General features: G+C 51.7%; 5 protein-coding genes across 5 annotated transcripts; 2 read left to right on the top strand and 3 right to left on the bottom strand.

Annotated features, from left to right (window-relative positions):
- Positions 1-572: 572 nt before the first annotated feature.
- Positions 573-1,806, top strand: MSY001_2518 (uncharacterized protein; the record flags this gene model as incomplete). Its single annotated transcript, XM_018884378.1, has 2 exons — positions 573-1,508; positions 1,537-1,806. The coding sequence occupies 2 exons, from the start codon at positions 573-575 to the stop codon at positions 1,804-1,806; spliced, it is 1,206 nt and encodes a 401-aa protein (XP_018741043.1).
- Positions 1,807-4,697: 2,891 nt separating this feature from the next.
- Positions 4,698-5,874, bottom strand: MSY001_2519 (uncharacterized protein; the record flags this gene model as incomplete). The annotated part of the gene is made up of 4 exons (XM_018884379.1): positions 4,698-4,708; positions 4,822-4,882; positions 5,323-5,740; positions 5,858-5,874. The coding sequence occupies 4 exons, from the start codon at positions 5,872-5,874 to the stop codon at positions 4,698-4,700; spliced, it is 507 nt and encodes a 168-aa protein (XP_018741044.1).
- A 1,761-nt stretch (positions 5,875-7,635) lies between these two features.
- On the bottom strand, positions 7,636-8,148 carry MSY001_2520 (uncharacterized protein; the record flags this gene model as incomplete). Its single annotated transcript, XM_018884380.1, has 1 exon — positions 7,636-8,148. One exon carries the CDS (start codon positions 8,146-8,148, stop codon positions 7,636-7,638), a length of 513 nt encoding a protein of 170 aa, XP_018741045.1.
- A 1,612-nt stretch (positions 8,149-9,760) lies between these two features.
- On the top strand, positions 9,761-10,361 carry MSY001_2521 (uncharacterized protein; the record flags this gene model as incomplete). The annotated part of the gene is made up of 4 exons (XM_018884381.1): positions 9,761-9,895; positions 9,926-10,079; positions 10,106-10,194; positions 10,233-10,361. The coding sequence occupies 4 exons, from the start codon at positions 9,761-9,763 to the stop codon at positions 10,359-10,361; spliced, it is 507 nt and encodes a 168-aa protein (XP_018741046.1).
- A 214-nt stretch (positions 10,362-10,575) lies between these two features.
- Positions 10,576-12,333, bottom strand: MSY001_2522 (uncharacterized protein; the record flags this gene model as incomplete). Its single annotated transcript, XM_018884382.1, has 1 exon — positions 10,576-12,333. The coding sequence occupies one exon, from the start codon at positions 12,331-12,333 to the stop codon at positions 10,576-10,578; it is 1,758 nt and encodes a 585-aa protein (XP_018741047.1).
- Between the last annotated feature and the right edge of the window lie 248 nt (positions 12,334-12,581).

A 12,581-nucleotide genomic window follows, 5' to 3' on the forward strand; every position in this document is an offset into this window, starting at 1 on the left:
CTGCGCTGCCTGCGCGCGCGCCAACGCCCAGTCCTGTGCCAAGTGACGCGAGCAGCCCACACAGTACGCACAGCTCCGAGAAGGAAAACATCCCGCCTTCGCGCGATGCATCACCTGCAGCACCGCAGCTGAGCCATGCATCGACGCCAAGCCTCTCCGGGTCTTTACATGCGCCGCTGACGGAACTGCCGGCACCTGACCTCGGTGCCTTTTTTGCACCGACACCTGCTGTTGATGCAGGCCCGGGCCCTGCGCTGACATCCGGCAGTCCTCTCTCGCGCACCCAGTCGAACCACTCTGTACTAGCACAATTCTTCGAGGATGGAACGCAGGAGCCCGTGCGAAGTGGGTCCCTGGACATTTTCGCGAATAATCGGCGCTCTGGGCCAGTTGGCGGCATGACTCAATTCTTTGACGCGACGCCAGTCGGTGCCGCGTCACACAGTCAGGAAGCGATGCCACCCCCGACACGTGCGCCGAGTGGTGATGCCTTTGCGGCTCTGCGGCGTGCCGAGCAGGCGGATGCCCAGGCTCCACCGTCACCCGATGTGCTGCCCTCGCTGCATCCCTCCATGGTCGGATCTTTCGAAGAGCCGTCGCGCGAGGCGCATGGAACAGACGGCATGGTGTACTTGAACGAAGATGGCTTTTTTACGCAGACCAAGCCGGCCGAACCTGCTTGGCCAGCTTCGGCGCCCAGCAACGACTCGGCGTCGGAGGCCGACGAGCCTCATGTCGTGGCAACGGAACGAGTCCGCTCTCGCCACCGACCGACCTCGGCGTTTGTGTATGGTGAGGCGGAAGAGTCCGATGAGGAGGCACGGGACGGCGGACATGGTGGTCTTGCGGGTGTCTTTAGCGATCAGGGATCGGACAGCGACGATGAGGGCGATCAGGACTCGGACGCGGATGGCGACTTGTCGAGTCTCCTCGACGACGAGAGTGATGAGGACGCCGATGTGAAGGACGAGGCGGCGCGTCAGCGGTACCTGCAGCATCGCGATGAGGACGATGCTGCAATGCAAGCCCTCCATGAACGCGCGACCAAGGGTCTCTTGCGACACCGCCGGCGTGGCAAAAACGATTTACTGGCAGAGCTACTCGACGAAGATGCTGATGAAGATGAACTCCGCCGCCGGCTGCAAGCGCCGCAGTTCCGAAAGAGCCAACGACGCCAAGTCGAGGGCGACGGCCTCGATGCTCTGGCTGCGCGCGACGATGCGCAGGCCTTTGTGCGCATGTACTCAGAGACGCACGACGCTACGGATGAGCATGCCAAATACGACTTTTTGGACGTGGGCGATGAAAGCTCCGAGGACGAGCGCGTATCTGCACATACTGTGCGCGCAGAGATTCTGCGCCGACAGAGTGAACGTGCACTCTCGCCAGCAGCGTCCGAACCGTCGCTGGACGACGACGATGACACTGGTCACATTAAATTGAGGGCGCGTCGTCCGTCGGTGCCGCCCAAGCGCGCCGCGCAGAATTCAGACGACGAGACATCACATGTATGTATGCTACATACTCACCTGGCAGTACTCTCGTGTCCTTTTCCAGTCGGGCAAGGTAGACGTGGCACAACTGCCGCGCGATGTCCAAGAAAAGCGCGCGCGCCTCTTGGACGAATACAGTCACGAACCCACCTGGCAGCAGGGGCGCGGCGGCCGCAGCGGAATCGATCGTCGGCGCAGCGGACCCAGCAAGCGCTCCACCTCAGCACCCACACCTCGCGTGCTCGAGCCAGTGACCTCGGCGCCGTCCGTCCTCGTGCCGCATGTGCTGCGACGCGAGGCGCACTTCCCATAGACGCTCGAATACCCATCACGTGATGCAACTACGCGTGCCGTGTGGAGTGTTGGTGTGCGGCGTGTTGCTATTGCCCACCCGGCATGGACGTCCGCGGTGGGATGCAGCCGCCCCAAACGCCTGTGCGGCCTGCCGCCGGTTTGTCCTACACACCCGCCCGTGTTTTGAACCGCAAATGTGAAACACCAGGGTCTCGATTGCCTGTTCTCAAGACGCCTGCCAGTGGTACGTGTCCTCTCACTCATCAATCGCAGCGCGCAGCAGCCGTCCTAGCACGTCACGAGTTCTGTGCGAGACGAATTTGGAGAATGTTGCACCTTCGACGCAGAAGAATGAGACTGGCGTGCTGCCACGCCACAAAACGGTTGACGAGGTCGCCAAGGTAGCAGAGGCGCGTCTCAAAGACCTCCTCCAGGACAAATACATGCTACTCAATGAGCGAGAAGACCTCAAAACGGAGATCCGTACGTATGAACAACTAAAACAGAATTGGGACGCCAGCGAGAACGTAAACTCAAGTCTCAGGTATGCCAAACGCACTAACAAGAGGTCGATAAGCTTGAGAGTATGATTGCTCGCTACAAGGAGCGAGCCTCGCAGCACCAGCACTTTGACGAGGAGCATGCCATTCTCCAGCGTGACAAGGATACCATGGAAGAGGAGCTGCATATTGCGCGCGAGCAGGCGGCCCTCGACGCAGCCAAATGTACACAACTAGAGTCCGCGCTGGACGACTTGCATGAATACTATGTGTCCGCATCTAATGCTGCTAGCGCTCATGCAGACCATATGTGGCAATACCTGACATATATGCATGCGAAACATACAGAGGATAAAGCAGCCATGCGTCAGACCCAACAGGCATTGCAGCAGCAAGTTGCACAATTGCAGCAACATATTATGGTGCTGGAGGCTGACGCATGTAACACATCGGATCTCGTGGAACAACAGCGCACGCACATATCTACGCTCATGCTGGAGCGGTCCCAGCTTGACCAGGCATTGCAGCAGGCCGAGCATCATACCCTTGTGCAATCAACTGCCGATACGGACGACGGTGCCGAGCACGACGCATATATTCGTACTGAACTGCAGGAACAGTGTGACTTATTATCTGTGGATGCCATGATCTCTAGCATTGACGCGGTATGCTCTCGGAGCCTGTGGGAATCTGAGCAAGAGCGCTCCGAGTGGCTCACATCACTTTTACATGAGACAGAAGCTGTGCATCACCATATGCTTCAAGTACTTAAGAGCGAGCGTGTCAAACATGCAGAAGACTTGGAAGCTGGAAAAGAGCTTGCTTCGGCCCAAGAACGGATTTCCACGCTACTACAAGTGAATGCAGAGCTTTCCGACGAGCTGGATCGCATTGCTTGGTATGAGGACGCCTACCAAGCACGGACGCAGCAAGCTAATTTGCTAAAAGAACTGGCCAAAGTGAATGAAGAGCATGAAGAGCAAATGAAGGGTCTTCAGACACTGCATGCACATGAAGAAAAGGAGAGCGAATTAGAAGGTCTAAGCACGCGCCTTGAACTTTTGTACAAGGAAGAACGCGATTTGCAGCAACGCCGCAACGCCTTGGCATGGCATGCTCAAAAATTGGGCGAGTTTATTACCAAGCAAAGTGAAACTGCGCAAGAGCCACGTAGGCGCGTGTCTGATACGGCTTTTGTTCGTGCCAAGCGGGCCACCTACGCACACAGTAAATCGCCTAGCTAGCTATATAAGTACCTTAAGCGTGATACTAGGCCCGGTGATATATCATACACGTCATTGCTGAGTGGTCCACAAACGTCACTCATCTCTGCGATGGAGAGATGTTCTAGTGGATGGGGACCGGGTTCGTTCAAGGGCTGGGTATAAAGCACGGCGCGGCTGTCTGTGGTTAGGCAGTGGACACGGACCTGTGACAAGCTCGACCGAGTCGAGAGAAGGAGTCCGAAACAAGTTAAGCGAGAAAAAACCCACGTAAATGAAAAAGCAAAGCATGATGCTCCAAGCAGGTAGTAAGTAGGCCCAGTCCCTTCGGTCAGCTTATGGCTTGTGCTTACCGATTAGGAAACCACTCAATGCCTGCAGCCCATAGGAGCCATTCAGGACTTAATGCCCAAGCAGACCAAATCACCCATAGAACCAAGGCAAATGTCGCCAAGGAAAACCCATAGGCCTCAGTAATGGGATTACTATGTCGATAGAGAGGAGGCGAGGCGGCACTGGCGCTCATAAGGTCATGGAAGTGGAGGTAAGGTGCGGAGGTCCCCTGGCGGCAGGAGGATCGAGAGTTGTGTGACACCTGCCATGACATCCCATTTTCTAGATCGCATACGAATGCATGACCAAAACCGCCAAAATCAGCATCAGGAAAACGACTGTCTATTCTGTCTAATAGTGGCTCGAAAACAGTCCGCATTTATTGTGGCAGAGACTAACGAGTACATGGCATTTCTCGATACTCTACCTATCCGAACAGGTATGTTTCATGTGGTTACATGACGCAGGACATACTCTGGTCATACCCAAATCCCATGTCGCGCGCCTATCTGACCTGAGCCCTACCCAGGGGGCTGCCCTGGCAAAAGGACTCACAGATGTGGCCCGTGCTATGGAGAAAGGTACGGTATTTCCTCCTACTAATCTAAGCTTTCCAAATCACAGGACTTCAAGTGGCCTCGAATCAAGTCTATGCACAAACTGTGGACCATGTATGTTGCTTTTTGCTGATATCCAGGTTCATTTCCACATTGTACCTGCTCCGCTTGACAAGTCTGAACCCTCTGTTTTGTCCAAGTGGGCATCATCGTCACAGCTAAGCCTCCTGGGCCGTCGCGATGAGCTCTGTGATGACGAAGGGGAACAGTTATCTTCGATAATGCGTAAATACCTTCCTAATGCGAAGCTATAGGGGCGACAAAAAGTTGCGACAAGGGAGGTTCGAACTCCCGTCCTCACCTACTTCCACTCGAACCGAGCGCCAAGGCCATGGGAAGGTGAGATCCTAAACCACTAGACGATTGCCGCCGAAATCGTTCGGTAACATGGAATGGTTCGCCATGAAGTCCATGAACTGATCCTAGATCTCACTTCGTATTCTCATTCCGCTATGAAGTTTTCGAGAGCATTACTTGCGTGGAGTGACTACGTAAATACAACAATTTTGTGATTTGTCCGACCAGCTCGCATGACGATAAATCTGCCGTCAAGCAATTGAGAATCATGCAGCTGCGCGTTTACTTCTTTCACAGGGGTATTGTTAAGATAGAGCCCCCCACCCTGTTGAACCAAGCGTCGCGCTTCGCCTAATGTTAGACAAGCATACGTACTTCGTGATGCAACAAGCTTGGTATCTGCAGCCAAGCGCAAAATATCGGTATTTCCCCGAGGTACATGCACTAGTCTTGGATCGTTCATGAATGCAAATTCCACTTGTTTCAGCGTAAGTGAATGTACATCACTCTCGAACAATGTCTGTGTAGCCAGTCGTGCACGTTGAAGGGCATCTTCTCCTCGTACTAGCTCCGTCATCTCTTCGGCTAAGCGGATTTGTGCAATTCGCTTGGCTTTGTTTTCAGCATGCGTTGAAAGAATCTGCTGAACTTCTTCTTTAGGGAGGAGTGTAAGGGCCAGAAGATATCGTTCCACATCCTCGTCTGTGCTGCGCAAAAAGTATTGATAAAAATCAAAATCTGATAGCATAGTTGAAGATATCCAAACTGCATTTCCAGCAGATTTGCCAAACTTGGCACCCGTTGAGGTGGTAAGTAGTGGAAGTGTCAAGCCGTAGGCAGGGTCTTCTCGCATACACACTTCAGCTCTGTTGGAAAGCTGCGCTGCCTTTTGTCGTCGGATCAGGTCAATTCCAGCCATGATATTACCCATCTGGTCAGAGCCACCCACTTGCACCGAACAACCTTTCTCTTTGTGCAAGACACTAAAGTCATGTGCCTGCATTAGCTGGTAGGAAAACTCAGTGAATGACATGCCTGATACATGTCCGTCAGTAGGGAATAGACGCGTTTTCACACTGGAATAAGTAGGATGTACTCACCTCTCGCGAGCCATCATGTCGTTTACCCTAGCGAAGCGACCCACCTCCGCGAAAAACTGGAGCGCAGAAACATTACGAAACCAGTCGAGGTTGTTAATCAGTTTTAAATCAATGGAATCCAAAAAGAGTGGCTCAGGTTCATTTTTGATTCGACTCGCAATGAAGGGAGCTGGCGTTGCACGAATTCTTCCACGACGCTGCAGGTAGGCAACAGCGTTGTGAAAAAACTGATAGATTTGAGAACGTATAGATGCAACATTTTTCTCCAGTTGCTGAATATCCAGGGCTGATCGTTCCGTAGAGCGGCCTGAGGGGTCTCCAATAGCGCCCGTAGCTCCACCAAGCTGTGTGAGCTTCGTTATACGTACCAAAATCAAACCATGATGGCCATGAGTGACGAGATGCAACATAGTAATTAGAGGGAGCAAATTTCCTACATGAAGACTCTCTGCACTCGGGTCCACACCAGAATATATGGTGCGTTCTACCAATTTGTCTTGATCATTTTTGGTAGATAAATGCTCATTCAAAGCCCGAGATGTCGTATCTTGAACAAGGCCTCGCTCGTTCAAAAAATCAAGCACAGAGTAGCTTCTCGCATAGATTCGAGTAGCAGGGGCTCTACACAGATGGGCTGATAAGCATTTGAATGTACGTCCAGCACGGACTTGTAGCATCGTTGGAAAGAGGCAGATCGGGTCACCCGATGAAGTGCTCGCTCAGACCAATATGTCCAAGTCACTCTACGGATGGGGTTCTAATCTTCATGGGCAACTACGTCGACCCTTAGCTATGACTCAATGTGAAGAACCTATGTATATCGACAAAGTCGATAGTATCATCGGTGCCACAGGCTCCCAGATTTTTGTGTCTTTAGATCAACAATCATTTTATTACGGTCTTACAGCCGACGAACAAGATTGGAGCTCCGATCAGGAACGACACTCTTTGCCCTGGAACTCACATCGCTCACTTATAGGAGCTGACGAGCTTCTATCAACTCTGGATCAAAATGGACATCTGTATTCTGGGGTAGAGGGCGTTCGTCGGATGAACCCACCTTGGCGCGACGTTGCTATAGATATCACGGGACGAGTGGTTGCCATTACAAGTTCGTACGATTAACTGACAAAGATAAGGGCGAAGCATACCTGTATCGAACACACGAAAATTTTATTTTAGGGCACAATGCTCAACATTTATACCTGGAAGACCCTCATGACTGTCCCAAATTTGACCAGGTCGCAGCAGGTGGTGCTCATTTCCTCCTCCTTGCGCAGAACAATCCATCGCCATTGTATATAACGGGAGACAATCGTTTTGGACAGTTCGGTGAACTAGAGGTTTTCTCAAAAGAAGGTCATTTGCACGAAATATCCTTTTTCTCGAAGGACAAAGGATTCCCTTGCAGTATCGCGTCTATTTCCTGCGGCTACCGACATTCCATCGCGTTGACCAAAGACGGAGATGCATATATTTGGGGATGGGTCCAGAACGAAAATGATTCGTTCTCTGGCCCAGCACCCGTAGATGTCGGCAATGAAGATGCTGAGCTACCAAATATCACCGCAGTAGCCTGTGCCGCAGAGGCGTCCTTGTTTTTACTCCAAGATGGAACCGTATGGACTGTGGGTGAAAGAGGCACTATGAAGGCCAGGCAAATTCCGCTGCCGAAGCCAGCACTTCAAATTGCGGCAGCACAATGGTCATATTATGCGCTAACGTATGCCTAAGAACTCGTAACGCCAATGATCAAAGCGGAAAAAGTTCGAGTATGTTTATTTAGAGATACCAGGGCCACCAGCTGGCGCTCCCGGAGTATCAGGAATAATGGGCGCAACAGGCTTGTTGCCCTCTGCAAGAAGGCGCTGCATCAGCACACCAACACCTTCAAAGACACCAAGAAGAATACCACACATAACACCAGCACCGAATGCAGTTTTCGGACCGCCGCGAATTGCCAAACTAGAACCAGTAAAGAAACCAGCAATAATGGCATTCCACGGGTCTTCCTTTTGGCGAACAGACTTGACTGTGCAATCGAAGGTCGTAAAAAGACCGCCCCAGACACCAAAGTTACCGCCCAGGACTGGAGCGCGCGCTTTTATAGCAGATACTGATCCGAGGAAACGCTCACCGCGCGGCGAGTTACGCGCACCCTTGATACCATGCCAGATAGATCCACCAATACAGCCCATAGCAAAGGCGCCACCGAAGTCATTGAGGATTACCCATGGGCAAGGATCACGCGAATGGTCCTGCCCGGGATGTCCTGTTTGAGTGATCGGCATGCTCGCTTCTCTTCAGAAGGGATCTATGCCTACAGCCCGCAACGATGGCCGCTGTTCTATCTGCGTGGCGACAACTCTAGCGCGAAGGAAGGGTTGTATCACGTGACTGCAAAGTTGTCTGGTGTGCCAAGGCCCATTGCAGTAACGACCGGAGACTTGCGTGAGCATGACATTACGTACGAGAACAGCAGGTATTTCGATGCGCGAGTCCAGCTTCCAGGCTGGCTGAATTGTAAACGAATGCTTGTGTCATTAATTCTGTCTTTTGAAATACTGTTTGTCAGACTCCAGCCACATACGAGTAAGGGAGTTGAAAAGAAGGGTCGACTGCGCTAGCAAAATCGGCTAGTTCTTTGACACAAACGAGAATCCCAACCATACCGTGATCGAATCGCCGTGAATGGAGCAATCGTCCAATCTGCCAATCATTTGTACCATAAAGTTCATATGTAGCTCTTTCTGGACCGAGGGTTTCAATACAGCTAATTGAACAGCGAGGAATCACCCTGTATTCCTTAAATGAATAATTCATTAAACGGCTCAAAACGGTGAGCAGTAACGCAGTTTGGCCAAGGGCAGCATTAATTTCTGGCCAATCGACTTGGTCAGCTCTCGAACTCCGCTGTAATACCCGACCTAGACGCAAGTCATTAATTGTACCCATTCCTGATGCGTCTTCTTCGATGCAAAATGCGTCCATATATGCATCAGAAGACTGTAATGATGATAAAATGAGTTTTTCGTATTTAATTAGTTCTTGCAGCCTTGCTTCTTCAGAGGCAAGTTGCTCTGTTTCGGCTTGCAACGCATCGTAACGATGCCAAAACTGCTCCTCTTCTTGCTCAAGGTCCTTTGATTCAGTCTCCATAGATTTTAACTGCTTTTTGAGTAATAAATGATCCCGGTCGTACGACTCAAGGACTTCTCTAAGCGATTGAACTTCGTCGTTCATACTGTCGATTTTGTGTGCAATGCTGTCTTGCTCGCGCCGCCAACGGCTCATGTCTTCCTGTGACATTTCAAGATCACCATCCACAATAGCGAGACGTTCCATCTCGCGCTCCATGAGTGAGAGTGTATCTACTTCCGCTTTGACCTTATCTGCACGAGCAGTCATTTGTTCAAGACAGGCTCGTGCGCATCCTTGGCATAGTGGGTGCTGGATGGAAGACTCCGACAGAGGTGGTATATGTGCAATCCACGAATTGTTTCTATCCTTTAATTCTGACGTGCTTTTATCCGATATTGGCGTAGCGTTTACATGGTCCTGGATTGCTTTGCGCGCTGACCCTGGCAGTGGCCATGCAGCGCTTATTTCTTCGAATGAGGGTGGTTCAGTTTGAATGCTTATCAAAAGTACCTCGTTGATTAAATCGTGCAATACACTTCCTTCACCACTCGAGAGATCCTCTCCGATTTCTACTTGCTTGGAGCATTGCCCACACACCAGGCTCATCCTAGCGCATGGACCTTATGGAAGGTGTGGAGGTGTAGATTGAGCCACGTGGCGCGCGCTGTAGGTCCCGGGCTCGGCCGATGATCGTGCGCTGGCTTTCGGACCGGGCAGGCACTCGCTCCATTGGAGCTGTGTGCTTTCCATTGACCAGAAACGATGGTGTTTGCTCTGGCCTCGCGTACGCTCCGCACCTCGAGCTACCGCCCTCTCCTCTCTAACATTGGTGCTCGTCGTGGATATGCTGAGGCTGTGAGTGACAAGCTGAAGCTCAGCTTTGTTGTGCCCCACCAGGTAGGTGAATTTTCCTTGTTCTGATTCCAGGCGTTCTACGACAACGTCGAGGTGACTCAGGTAAACGTGCCTGCTGTGACCGGTGATCTCGGTATCCTTTCTGCCCACGTGCCGACTGTTGAGCAGATCCGGCCTGGTCTCTTGGAGGTAATTGAATCGAGCGGCACTAGCAAGAAGTTCTTTGGTATGTTTCATTTGCGCTCACACCAGTTTCCAGCGGCTTTGCCACCATCCACCCTAACAACCGCCTTACTATCAACGCCATTGAGGCATACACTGTCGACAAGTTCTCGCCTGAGGTATGTTTCCTACCGAGGCCTGTTACTAACATGTATAGGCTGTCCGCCAGGGTCTGGCCGATGCACAGCGCGTGGCTTCGGGTAACGGCTCCGCTGAGGAAAAGGCGGCGGCTGAGATTGAAGTCGAGGTCTTTACGGCCCTGCAGCACGCTCTGTCTCAGAACTAAGTTCGTAGCCAATATCGCGACTATTCGTAACTCGACAGTTGTGACAGGTTACAGCGTGTACGAACGTTGCGTCTAAGCTCTACCGACTCGACCGAATAATAACCAATACAAAGGAAAGGAAGATGATGCCCTCGGCCCATTCGTCGCCGAAAGAGGTTTCGTTGTCGCACCCAGCGGATGACCCCAAAGTATCCGCCTTAAATGCCAACTAGGGTTAGACTGTAGACTCGGAAGCCTTTCCTTCGGCCTCTAGGACCACAGGGTGACCGTGAGCATGTTCAGCAATATCGTCATGAATAGCACGAAGATGTTCAAGACGCTCCTGCCACTTGGGCAGCAGCAGAAGCTTCTGCTCCAGATGCTGCTTTTCTTCCTGCAGCTGGAGGCGACGGTCAGCATCAAGTTCCGTAAATACATAACCGCCTTGGCCATTGTACTGTAGCACATGGGAGTGGTACTTCCACAGAGAGGGCCGGTGGGATACTGTCAACATCGTGATACCCAGCTCCGTGGCGTGGTCGTACATAACGCGCTCGACGTCAAGAGTAACAGCGCTGGTGCATTCATCCAAAATGGCATACTTGGGCTTGTGGTAGAACAGACGAGCCATAGCGATACGCTGCTTGTCACCGCCACTGAGCGCATCACGCCACTCACGCATAACATCCCAACCGCCCTCTCGTTCAACAATGTTGTCGATTTGAAGAAGCTTGAGAATTTCAATCAAATCTTCGTCCGATGCACCCTTTGCATGCATTTCCGCGACCGTATCGGGGTAGATGACCTGGTCGCGGAGGGTACCCAGGGACAAATAGGGGCGTTGAGGGATATAAGTAAACTCCTTGTTCGAGGGTTTGAACACCTTGCCACCATACACGGGCCACAGACCACCGAGAATACGGAACATACTGCTCTTACCACAGCCATTGGGCCCAATGACCAACAAATGCTGACCTGGTTTGATATGGAAGCTTAGTTTCTCTAGAAGCACGTCACCGTTGGGCGACACAATAGGGACGTCCTCGAAGGTGACTTCATTCTTGTCCTCAATAATCTCGCCACGGCGTGAGAATATGTCATTCTTTTGATCAATGGCACCCTGACCAGAGGAGGTGACCAAGCGTTTCTTAGTGCGACCAGCATCGATTTCTTCCATCACCTCCAAAAGCTCGGTAAGACGCGATGTGTAGCCCGAAATCTCAGACATCTCCTTATAGCTCTGCATGATGCGGCCCATAGCATCCGAAGACGAAAGCAGCAGACGGCGGTTAGTGACAAATACCTCTGTGCGCGAGCCCATGGAAGTGCCTCCAGGGCTCGGGCCCGAAAGGCCTGGGATCTTCAAAAAGACGGGTCCAGAGCAAATAATCAAGCCAATAGCACCCCAGAGCCACTTGATCACACCCTCTTCCATCATACTGTGGCCAATGCGAATGTGGAAGATCCGATTAATATGTTTGACGAGCGAGAAGTACGACCGGTCAATCTGGCGCTTCTCGTTTAGCTGACCACGGTAAAAGGCAACTTCCTCGGCATTTTCTAGCAGACGTACATGGTTAAAGCGGTATTCGCCCTCCAGCTGTTGCTCCATCGCAGCATATTGACCAAATGGTGGAGTAAGCACCTTCACAATCTGTGTTGTGGCTCGGATGATGAACGTTGTCACCGCCAAGAGCTCTACGCCCACCGTCTGACTGAGTCGATAGTTGTACACAAGCGTGTCAATCAGCGGCATGAAGATGTTGCCATAAAGCAAGGCAATAGCGCGACTGAACTTTTGCACGTCCACCGTAATGAGCTGATCAGCATTGCGGACGCGGTCATCTAAGTTGGACAGCTTGTAGAAAGTCAGATTTTGAAGGTACTTGTGTTGGATTAGCTCCGTCAAGCGCGAGCGGATAGAAAGGGCCAGAGAATTGACAAAGAATGAAATGAAGCTATTGGTCAGTACTGCCGGCACAGCAATGCACATCCATGCCACGACTCGGAGAAGGAAGGTCTGCTTGTCGCCTCGTACTAAAGAGGACACAATACGACCATCCAGCTCTGCCACATATAGAGAGATGAGTGTGCGTAAGAGCAAAGAGGCCGACAAGCCAAAGAGATAACCAACTTGCGAGCACTTCCACGTAGGGAAAACGATTCGCAAAAGATGCCAGAGACGCTTGTAAAACAGCATATCAATTGCGACCTTCTTTTTTGGCACGTCCTGCGTGAATG

Source organism: Malassezia sympodialis, genomic scaffold (genome assembly GCF_000349305.1).
Source record: "Malassezia sympodialis ATCC 42132 genomic scaffold, msy_sf_11, whole genome shotgun sequence".
NCBI classification, from domain to species: domain Eukaryota; kingdom Fungi; phylum Basidiomycota; class Malasseziomycetes; order Malasseziales; family Malasseziaceae; genus Malassezia; species Malassezia sympodialis.